The following is a 12,183-nucleotide window of genomic DNA, read 5'->3' as shown; positions in this document are numbered from 1 at the left end:
CCCCTTAATTTTAATTCTTTTGGTTTTTTTTAAGATTTTATTTATTTGACAGAGAGCACAGCAGCACAAGCAGGCAGAGGGAGAGGGAGAAGCAGGCTCCCTACTGAGTAAGGGGCCCGATGCAGGGACCCGATCCCAGGACCCTGGGATCATGACCTGAGCCGAAAGCAGATGCTTAACCAGCTGAGCCACCCAGGAGCCCCTTTATTTTTTTCTTCTTTTTCTTTCTTTCTTTCTTTCTTTTTCTTCCTTCCTTCCTTTTTTTTTTTTTTAAGATTTTATTTAATTTGTCGGTGGGGGAAGGAGAGAGAGAGAGCACAAGCATTGGGGAGCGGCAGGCAGAGGGAGAAGTAGGCTCTCTGCTGAGCAAAGAGCCCGATGCGGGGCTCTATCCCAGGACCCTGGGGTCATGCCCTGAGCCGAAGGCAGCCGCTTAACTGACTGAGCCACCCAGGCGTCCCTTAATTTTAATTCTTAATTAATGTTTGTGAAGCACTTTGTGCCAATACCATGGAATTGCTGGTCACAGCCATCTCCTTTTCAGTGAGGAAAGGAGTTATTTTGAAGGGTGGAAAATTTTCAGAAAAGCATGGAATAAACCTGTTTACTTTTTCTGAAGTTGTCACATTTGACGAAGGATTTCCACAGCCCCCCCGCCCCCCACCCGTTGTTTGAACCTGCTGTATATGGTACCTGCTTGCATTTTTTTCCTTTGGGCTTATCCTTTGCTCCATTCTTTTTTACTGAATTAGTTGGAAGGACAACAAGTAAGCTCAAATTTATTGAGCACCTACAATGTGTTAGGGTCAGTAGTCCAGGGAGTATACGTGGCTTGAGAGAGGCTGTATTACTTTCTCTGGGCGGTTGCCTTTATTGCAATTTAGTTCCCATTCTGTTGCCCACCGCTTTGAGTTTTCTTCACATTCAGCTCTCTTCCTTTGATTCAACTAATATTATTCGGCTTTCCTGAACAATTGGTTACAGGGAGACACATTTCCCTTATTGATTTGGGGATTAAGGTCATAAAAGTGTGATTATGTGTTTAATTTTTAAAGACCCATCTTGTAACAGTATAGGCCTGGTTCATATGCATTTCTAATAATGTTTTACAACCTCATTTATTTTTACGGTTTGCTTACCTTTTAAAAAAATATCTCTAAGCTAGTAGTTTTTATATTTATTTGAAAAGTTACAAGAGTTTTTGATTGACCTCACGAACATTCTTTTCAAACAAAAAAAGCCACCCTCACATCTATGGTGTTTTTTAAAATGTAGACAGAATAGGGAAGGCCTAAATACTCTCGACTTCATGTGAGCCTAGCTTTTTACTTAGGTAGTGTTTGTGCCCATTAAACTGAATGTTCTTACTGGCTTTTTAGTGAGGAGGAGATTTCCAGTGAAGATGAAGAGCTAGTAGAAGAGAAGAAGCAGCAGAGAAGGGCCCCAGCAAAGAGGAAGCTGGAAATGGAGGACTATCCCAGCTTCATGGCAAAGCGTTTCTCTGACTTTACAGTCTACAGGAACCGCACACTTCAGCAGTGGCATGATAAAACCAAGCTGGCTTCTGGAAAACTGGGGAAGGCAAGTGTGTGTGTGTGTATGTGTGTGTGTGCATGTGTGTAACAGAGTTTGGGGCAACCTAAAAAGAAATTGGAACTACAGGGGCGTCTGGGTGGCTCACGGTTAAGCACCTGCCTTCAGCTCAGGTCACGATCCCAGGGTTCTGGGATCGAGCCCCGCATCGGGCTCCCTGCTCAGTGGGGAGTCTGCTTCTCCCTCTCCCACTCCCCCTGCTTGTGTTCCCTCTCTCGCTGTGTCTCTCTCTGTCAAAAAAATAAATAAAATCTTAAAAAAAAAAAAGAAATTGGAACTACATCTCATTGATATGGATAATGTCATGATGTAATAGTAATCAGTCATTTCCACAGAAAAATTTACTGAGCTCCTGCCATTCAGACCTGGGATTTTAATTTTATTAGAAAGAATATTTTGGGGGCCCCTGGGTGAGTCAGTCGGTTAAGCCTCTGACTCTTGATTTCAGCTCAGGTCATGATCTCAGGGTCATGAGATCGAGCCCCGTGTCAGGCTCCATACTCAGCATGGAATCTGCTTGGGATTCTCTCTCCCTCTGCCCCTCCCCCTGCTCGAGCGCTCTCTCACACGTGCCCCCTCTCTCTCAAATAAATAAATAACGTCTTAAAAAAAAGAATATTTTGTTCTAGAAATTGTGGCCTTGTAAGTGTTCAAATGTTTGGGAATACAAAATACTGAAAGAAATGGATTTTTCAACAGTTACGAAAGGTGTGGAAGTTAATCTCTGGGTATAGGAAAGTAACAGACCTGCCTTAGACTAATTTTTTTTTTCCCTGAGAACAATTACAGCCATTCACAAACTCAGTCTGTAGCACGAAGTCCCTCTGAAAGGAGGATTGTCTGTTTCTCTGCTGACACAGAAAGATAGAGAAACCAACGTAGCTGCCTTCAGCATAGACTTTCTGTATTATCTGACACTGGTAAATGTTGTTGCAGGGTTTTGGTGCCTTTGAACGCTCCATCTTGACTCAGATCGATCATATTCTGATGGACAAAGAAAGATTACTTCGAAGGACACAGACCAAGCGCTCTGTCTACCGAGTTCTTGGCAAACCTGAACCGGCAACGCACCCTCTCCCAGAGAGTTTGCCAGGACAACCGGTAAGAGCTCTGGGATGCTGGGTGATTACAGGGAGCAGTTTCTGTGAGGCTAATTAGCTGAAAAATCTGATCACCTGCTTGTAGGTATTACTCTTGGTATAAGAAGTTAGTGAAAGAAAGGGAAAAAAGCACTACTTTACTAGATTGTAAATTTACTAGAAACAGAGTTTATGGGAGGAGAAAGTTCTGTTAAAATGGAGCTATTATTAACTTGTGTGTAGTCTTCTCTTATTTTTGAGTTTGACATGAGTTTGGTAATGGAAGCATTTGTAATCCAATTTTTAAAAATTCAATTTTAGGGGGGCGCCTGGGTGGCTCAGTTGGTTAAGCGACTGCCTTCGGCTCAGGTCATGATCCTGGAGTCCCGGGATCGAGTCCCGCATCGGGCTCCCTGCTCAGCAGGGAGTCTGCTTCTCCCTCTGACCCTCCTCCCTCTCATGCTCTCTGTATCTCATTCTCTCTCTCAAATAAATAAATAAAATCTTTAAAAATAAATAAATAAATAAATAAATAAAAATTCAATTTTAAAGCTGCTTCTCTAGAAATGTCAGTACTGAAAGAAGTGTGTCCTTTGGCTTTATGTCCAACGTTTAGATACTATAGAAAAGGATCCGTAATTGGAACACATTCTTTTGTTTAAAGGAAACTTTTACTTATAGAAATATATACTTAATAATTTTTTTCAAAGTTCAGAAGAATGTAAAATGAAAAGTAGGGCGCCTGGGTGGCTCAGTTGGTTAAGCAACTGCCTTCGGCTCAGGTCATGATCCCGGAGTCCCGGGATCGAGTCCCGCATCGGGCTCCCTGCTCAGCGGGGAGTCTGCTTCTCCCTCTGACCCTCCCCCTTCTCATGCTCTATCTCATTCTCTCTCTCAAATAAATAAATAAAATCTTTAAAAAAATAAAAAAATAAAAAAATAAAATGAAAAGTAAAATTCTGCTTCTCTGATTGAACCAGTGTTCATAATTATAACAAGGCATTTTCTATTCATATAACTATATGTACGTATATAAAAACATGGTTCTATTTTTTTTAACTAAATGGGATGGATATATGTGTTTATATATACATAAAATGTTATACACTCTATATAAAATCTTATAATTTTTTAAATTTAATTTTTCCTAGGCACTTTTCCAAATCATTACATAGAGATTTATCTCATTTTTCCTAATATTAGGCTACGGGGTATTCCATTGTGTGGGTGTGTACTATAATTTATTCAAACAGTGGATATTTATGTTGTCTCCAGCTTTAGACACAGTGCTATAGGAAACATTCATGAGCATTTATAATACGTGTATTTGTGTGAACATATTTCTCAAAGTGGAAATGTCACATCAAAGAGAATACACATTTTAAATCCTGATAGATGTTACTGACTGCCTCCCAAAAGGTTGCATTAATTTCCATTTCCACCAGCTCTGTTTTCTGGCACTGAATGTTGCCAGTTTTAGAGCTGAAAGATGGACACCGTGTCTTCTCATTTTAATTTTCATGTATTTAGAATGAGGTTAAACATATATGATTATTGACGATTTGTGGTTCTTTTCATGTCACATGCCTAATTAATGTCTTTGTCCACTTTTTTATTGGAATGTTTTTGTTGTTTAATTTTAAGAGCTCTTTATATCTTAAGGAAAACTGCTTTGACTGTTACACACATTATTTATAGTAGCTACATTACTTCGATAACCCTTTTGGATTCACTCCTTCCTTTTTTCTCCTTGATATAGGAGATCCTTCCTCAAGCCCCTGCCAATGCCCACCTGAAGGACTTGGATGGTGAAATCTTTGATGATGATGACTTTTACCACCAGGTGTGATTTTTACACTCTTTTCTTTTGTTACAGATCAGGTTTTAGCATTTTAAAACACCTCATAGAATTCTCTGACCAAAAGGTAGCTTACTTTGCAAGGAGGATAGAGTCAGGGAGTTAAAACTGCTGTCTATAGAATTGACTTACTATGTAGTTCTGAGTCTGTGTTTTTGTTGTTGTTGTTGTTTTTAAGAGTTAATTTTTTAAAGTAATCTCTACACCCTGTGTGGAGCTCGAATTCACAACCTGGAGATCGAGAGTCTCATGCTCTACCAACTGAGCCAGCCAGGTGCCCCTGTTGTTCTGCTTCTATGTTGTATTTTCCCTTTTGAAATGAAAATGACTACAACTACTTTGTTAGTTGCTGCAGAGTATAAAGTATCTGTAAAATAGCTGCAACTTCTTTGAGTCAGGTGGTTTATTCTTTCTCAGCCATTTTTGCTAATGTTAATAGAGGACATTTGTTAGTTATTTGGTTTCTTGTCCTACTGCTATTAGATTGGGATATGGAGCTAAAGGGCCGGGATCCCAGAGTCCTTGAATTGCACTTCTGGTGCTATTGCCCATTAAGTGTCTCGTCTTTGGGGGCGGGGAGTGTGCACGCGCACATGCGTGTCTCTTCAAATCAGTTAAGTATATATCGAGATTGTCTGCTACTGTTGATTATAATAATAATGTAGTGTTTTGAAGACGGACAGAATTGGTAGAAGTTGAAATATGGCCCAGTTCTTGAAATCTCTCCCGAATGTCCCCCAGTTCTTTCGCTGACATTATTATCTGCTGGCATGCTGCTCTTTTTAATGATGCTAGTGACTGTAAAGGGAGACTAAACATTTGGGCTGTTCTAAAGAACTAAAATAATTTCCTGTAATCCTGGGTCTCCTGATAAGTCATACTTAATGAAATGTGCTTTAGGATGTCCCCTTTCTAGCTCTGGAGAATCAAGGATGCTGTTCAACAGTGATACACCAGCTTTTGTTGAGCCATTATTTATCGAGATATTCTTTTTTTTCCTCTGCTGAATTTTTAGCGTGTTAACTTTTGCCAAGGAATTTGCAACTGCTTCTTGAAGGTTTAGCCATGATGACTATATTATGTATTTGGAATATGAAGGAAGGAACGTGGGACAATTACACTACGAGGCCAGTAGAACAGGTGATTATGTAAAGGGGATAGCTCTGAGTCTTTGCCCTAAGAAGAGAAATAATAATCTCTCTATTCACTCTGGAATGTTCAATGAAATTATTGCCATAAGTGAGCCTTAAAAGTAATGATGAGAGGGTATAGGAAAGAGGATTGGTGTGTCCTCAGGTGTTCCTAGTCAGAGGCCCTGATTCTTTTTTCCTTTTCTTCTCTTATTATATCCATTTGTCAGAAGAGTAGGGAACTCTATTTTGTTCTAGAGTGTCTAAGGAAGTACCTGATATGGGATATTAATGCTGTATAATTGTGTGAGATCATGGGAGACAATCAGAAATGCTCCAGTCTTCATTAATTGAAGTGTACATTGTTTGTTGGAAAGTGCATCATAAATTAAATAGGCTTAATAAAATAAACTGAAATTACTGAGAAGTTGCTTCCACTGGCAATCTTAGTCTGAAAGATTTTTTTATTTTTTTACCTTTTTTTTTTTTTTGCCTGGAGGTCTGTTTAAAAAGAAATAGCATTACTTGATTGGCCCTTCATCCCAATTAATAATTTTACCTTCGATAAATTCTGATTTCAGAGTTATGACTAGTCACATCTTAGCTTTTCCCCTTGCTGGTTAATTGGGGTGCTGGGGTTAATCTAAATTAAAACTTAAACTAATAGAGGTCAGCAAGGCAGCTGAAACACCTGAGTGAAACAAATGGGGCTGCCAGGCGCAACTTTATCTTGGCTGTTTCCCAAGAGGGAAGTGGCAGCAAATTGGAGTTGTTTCAGCCTTCTGTAAAGGTGAATGATGGGTGACACTTGTTAATGTACAGCATCTCCGGAAGCATTCCAGATTGCCTTGCTACTGTACCAACTGCTGCCATCCATGCACAGTCAGTAGGAAGTGGACCAGTTGCCAACATCTGGCAGCACAGCAAGGAATGGGTGCAAGTCTTGAAACCCCGCAGATTCTAAATATGGTGCTTAGAACTGTGCAGGCTTTAATCACTTACCGCTCTTTGGCAGCGGGCTACGACAGCTTATCCGAGCCTCGTACATCACATCCCGACATCTGCTGAGCCGCAAGGCAGCTGCGCATTCATTTTCTTTTCTTGCCTTTTCTCTTTGCCTCTTCTTCTTCCCACTTTCCCCCTGCCTCCCTTCAGTTTTCCTCTCCCACCCCAATATACTTCTTGGGAGAGATGATCTGTAAAGATTACTGCTTCATTGTGTGCAAGTAATTGTGGTGATGCCAGGCCCTTGACAGACAGAGCGCAGCACCTGTTCTGCTGACCTGGTTAATTTCTTCTGTTGAGTGGGATTTGCCCGAGATTGGAGCTGAAGCCAATTCAATGATAAGGCTAAAGAAAATGGCTGTATGTTTTCTGTCACCTCCCAATTAAATTGGCTTCATAAAGTGCTTTCCTTTATTTGTCAGAGTAGTAAGCCTGAGCTAAGTGTTGCATTCAGAAGTGGTACAATGTATTACAATGGGCCTGTGAGTTTTCATTTGTGTTTTTTTAATGTGGTCATATGGAAGAGCTGGGTGGTGAATATAATACACTTCGCCTTTTTTTTTTTTAAACCATACTTGAAGCCAGACTCTTTGGGTCCATGTTTTGTAAGGAAGAGATTATAGCCACATTGAATTTTAATGTTTCATTGTAAGGGTTTAAAGGCTTACTTGGTTAATTCAGGCTGTGTAAATGCCCTAACTACTGAGAATGATGTTCAGGGTCAGAATACCCAACATACACATACATTCTCCCTCTCTCTCTCTCCCTTTGTTTCATAATGGCCCTTAAATTACTACAACTTTGAAAATATATCTGTATTATTTAATAAAGGTACATATGTATAGGTATGTACATGTGTGCACATATACATAGAGAGGGGGCACTGAGGGGTATCAGATATCATAAGTAATCATATCATTTTTGGGTTGAAAAGAATCTTACAAGAAACTGCATCCCTGAGAAGTTAAGTAACTTCCTGGAAGCCATATAGTAAATGGCAACACAAGTACTTGATCTTAAGACTTTTTAGACCAAGTCCTGTTCTTTCTGCACCTCTATTTCTTAAATATTTCATTCTTGAGCCATAAAAAGACTTCACTATGGTATTACACACCTTTCAGTTTGTAAATAAGCTTTATTTTCTTAGAACCGGAAGAAATATTATTTGTTAGAAAGTCATTTTTTGGGCGCCTGGGTGGCTCAGTTGGTTGGGCAGCTGCCTTCGGCTCAGGTCATGGTCCCAGGGTGCTGGGATCGAGCCCCGCATCGGGCTCCCTGCTTGGCGGGGAGCCTGTTTCTCCCTCTCCCTCTGCCTGCCTCTCTGCCTACTTGTTCTCTCTCTCTATCTCTCTGTCAAATAAATAAATAAAATCTTTAAAAAAAAAAAAAGTCATTTTTTTTTCTTAGAAGGCAAATGATTTATTGAACTCCTGTTACTTAACAATTCTAATGTAAAAATTAGCTTTATAGGTGTGCTACCGGTTTGTTTGGAAACTGGAATTGCTGAAAGCTTGAAGTATACCCAGTGGGAAGATTTTATAAGAGAAACTGTTCACCTGCTGTAGGCATTTCTGAGTTTCCCTCTCAAGTGGAATTAGTTTGCGTTTGGCCTGTTTCTTGTCAAAGCTCATCCCTAAAGACAATTTCACAAAACAGGAAGGTTGTAAATGACCACAAAGGATGAGCCATTGAGAAATGTTTTCAGTATCTGTTTTTCCTTTTCATTATCCTGTTTGCTGAGTTCTGTGAGATGTGTTATCTGTATCACCATGTAAGGTTTTTCTTTTGTTTTGACTTGCTTTTTTATTTTTTTTTAATTTTTTAAAATTTTTTAGAGATTTTATTTATTTATTTGACAGAGAGATAGAGAGACAGCGAGAGAGGGAACACAAGCAGGGGGCAGTGGGAGAGGGAGAAGCAGGCCTCCCGCTGAGTGGGGAGCCCGATGCGGGGCTCGATCCCAGGATCCTGGGATCATGACCTGAGCCGAAGGCAGACGCTTAACGACTGAGCCACCCAGGCGCCCCTTGACTTGCTTTTTTAAACCATCAGTTGATGTTTGACTTGATAAGCCTGTATTCTTAAAGATTTGAGGAAGGACTAACGTTTACTGAATACTAGTTATGTGTCAGCTCCTTGGCTTAGTAGATCGGTATTTGACATACATCTTTATTTAATCCCCACAAGATCTCCAGGTTGAGATATGACTGCACTTAGCAATGAGCAATATAAAGTGACTGCTTTTATTCTTTTCATATCCCAGACCTCAAACTAGTTTCTTGTCACTTCATGAGGTACTTTGTTCTGAAAGGACTAATTGAGCTTAGATATTGACAAATCGATACCTGGGTTCTAAGGGTTCATTAGGATTTTGTATGTTGCTTCTAGCTCTGTTTAGTTTTGATCTGGTTTGTCCTGTCACTTTGAATTTAACCAGGAGTGTCTAGAGAAAGGGATAATAGGTTTTGCTCTTTCGATGACCACTTTGATGGGTTAAATTTCTCCTTTCACATGCCATCAGGGCATGTCTATAACTGACCTTGCCACATGCTGGACTTAGATATTTGATAATGCCATAAACAAGTAATTACTAATTCGGTGAACTATTAAAAGTCGATAATGTTAAGAAATAGGGAAGAGGCAAGCTTTCTGACAAGATGGTTTACCTTAATTAAATTGGTGAGTGATTAATATGGACAGTTGATGTGCTGGCTTTAATTGCATACACTTAGATCTTAGTGTGAATAAGATGTTTCAAGCCATTCCTGTGGTTAATGGCAATACAGTATTCTTACTGTTGGCATATGACTCTCCAGTGGTTCAGTTGATGGTTAATAATATATTTTAAAGTTTGATTTGAGCCTGTTCCTTTTAATTCGTTGTCAAAAAACAGGTACCTTCTGGTTCAGAGCAGTATTTCATTTTTAGTTTTACTTTTAAATGTTACTGTTATTTGAGATGTGGGTTGTGTTTCTTAAAAATTTGATGAAACTTATTACACATAGACCTATATGATGATTTTAGAGAGGAGATATATATATATATATATATATATATATATATATATGAAGTACATAAACTTGAAAATTGGAATTATGGCAAAATACAGCAGAGAATTAATCAGTTAGGTTTCTTGAGGCGTAGTATAGGTTTAAAAAAAACCAACAAAACAACCTGGGGCACCTGGGTGTCTTAGTTGGTTGAGTGTCCGACCCTTGATTTTGGCTCAAGTCATGATCTCAGGGTCGTGAGATCAAGCGTCAGGTTTCGCGCTCAGGCAGGAGTCTGCTTGGGATTCTCCCTCTCCCTCTGCCGCTCCCCCCCCCCCCACGCATTCTCTCTCTCTCCGCCCTTTCAAATAAATAAATAAATTCCAAATAAATAAATACAAAACAACAACAACCCACACCAAATACCAATGTCCAATTAAACTCCAGTTTTAATAATTACAAGATTATTTTGTGTACCATGTGTAAGAATTTTATTTGAGGTACATTCTAGCTTCTGTGCTGCCATTGTTGATCTGTCAATGTTTAGACCCAAATTCAGCATCAGTATTGGCATTTGATTGCTAGCATGGGCTTGCTGTTGGGAGGCTGCATAGGACAGGAGGCCCAAAGCCACATTTTAAATGCAAGGTCCAGAAATTTCATCTAACAGTAGTGTCCGAGGGAAAGTACGTGCAGCTGGCCCTCATTTGTTTCCGTTTCTTTGCTTTAAAAAACATCAGAGCATGACTTCAGTACTACTACCTCGTTTAATAAAGGTAAAACCTCAGAACAAAGCCTGAAACAGTACATTTTATGGAGCCAGCTAGGAAAGAGACAAGAATTGGCTTAGAACTGTTGAAGAAACTTTTTCAAACACAAGTGGTACCTTAGGAATTTACTAGGCAAATATGTGGCCAAAATGGCCTTTTCTATACTAATAAGCACAGTGTCAGCCAGCTGAGTATAAATCAAACATAGGACCCCAGCAGTATTTTAGTGGCCCCAAGTGAAGAATTTGGTACTTCTCAGGAAATGGGGAACACTACCTGTTCCCTAAAGTAAATATGATCTCTTCTTATTAAATCATACTCAATGTATAGCTCCTTTAAAGTAAATTATAGGGAAGATGATTTGGCATAGAAAGGGTAAGTTAATAAGCATCTTTAAAAATTTTTGTGTATTGTGGATCTAGAATAGAACATAATTGCTTTAAAGTTAGATAGCATCTTTGAAGAACATCAAGGCCAAACTGTCTTTTTACCAACTGGAGCCTAAAGCAAGTACATGACTAGTATAGGATCACCCCACTTAGTGAGTCAGGACATTGAAATCCAAGAATTCTTGCTCCCGGTTTGATTTTCTTTCCAGCATATTAAGCTGCCCTTTGATCTGGCATGTTTGAAAATCCATTTGAAAATTTCCTTTTCAGAATATATCTGTTTAGGAAATTGGAGGTCCAGTGAGTATGTCTGTTTGCACTCTGACAATTCATATGTATCGCTTTTATGCAATTATGAACTTCATTCAATTAACATTTATTATACCAGATGCTAGGTTTATAAAGACTAAGAAGATGGAATCCCTGCCCAAGGAATTTGTGTCATCCAACAGGAGTGAGATTCTCTCTTAATTTGTGTGGTCACATAGTTTCTCCTTAAGAGTGTGACTTCATTAAAATTCGTGTGGGGAAAGTCAATGGTGAAAGAGAGTAATCGGTCCTTGATACAAAAACATACATGTAGTTTTCTGGTGTCTGCCTCAAGCACTGATTTGCGTACCAGTTTTTCCCCCCAACATATACCTGATCTGATTCCTAAAGTCATTTTTGTATAACTTCTAAAAGACCCTAAGAGGGGTGCCTTGGTGGCTCAATCGGTTGAGCGTCTGACTCTTGGTTTTGACTCAGGTCATGATCTCAGCATCCTGGGATGGAGCCCTTCATGGCGCTCTGCACTCAGCGGGGAGTCTGCTTGTCTCCCCCTCTCTCTGTCCCACCCCCAGCTTGTGTGTGCAGGTGCATATGCGCCCATGCGCGTGCGCTCTCAAATAAATAAATCTTTAAAAAATAAAATTAAATAAAAGACCCTAAGAGATGCTGTTTGATATAAACTCTGGATAATATAAAATCCCTATTTTCCAAGAATGTAGTAATTGTTACAAGCTGGATTGAGATGCCGATATCTACTGAAACTTATTTCAGGTTAGAGGAGCCTTCATGTTGGTGATAGGTATTGGAGGGTTCATTTAGCTATGGCCTACTTTTGTGTATTTCTGAAATTTTCTATGATAGAAAGTTAAGGAGAAAAAAGCCTTCAGATTTCTTTCTTCCTTGCATCATTCATTCAATAAATATTTGCATACCTCCTGTCTTTTTGAGTAACTGCTGTTTCAGGCTGTGCTCTGCTGTCTAATGCAGTAGCTGCTAGCCACATGTAGCTATTTAAATTTAAATTAATTAAAATAGATTAAAGTTAAAAATTTAGTTCCTCAGTCATACCGGCCACATCTCAAGTGCTGCGTGGCCACAT

The 12,183-nt window shown here is 39.4% G+C and overlaps 1 protein-coding gene across 2 annotated transcripts in view; it reads left to right on the top strand.

The window, feature by feature from the left end:
* AATF (apoptosis antagonizing transcription factor) overlaps positions 1 to 12,183 on the top strand; it is a 100,883-nt gene that overhangs the window by 34,607 nt on the left and 54,093 nt on the right. For both annotated transcript variants that reach the window (XM_036104781.2, XM_036104780.2), the window contains exons 6-8: positions 1,380 to 1,581; positions 2,530 to 2,694; positions 4,432 to 4,515. In XM_036104781.2, coding sequence (XP_035960674.1) covers positions 1,380 to 1,581; positions 2,530 to 2,694; positions 4,432 to 4,515 — 451 coding nt within the window. The remainder of the gene's footprint in view (positions 1 to 1,379; positions 1,582 to 2,529; positions 2,695 to 4,431; positions 4,516 to 12,183) is intronic.

Source organism: Halichoerus grypus, chromosome 2 (genome assembly GCF_964656455.1).
Source record: "Halichoerus grypus chromosome 2, mHalGry1.hap1.1, whole genome shotgun sequence".
NCBI classification, from domain to species: domain Eukaryota; kingdom Metazoa; phylum Chordata; class Mammalia; order Carnivora; family Phocidae; genus Halichoerus; species Halichoerus grypus.
This window is presented reverse-complemented; position numbering and strand designations above follow the sequence as displayed.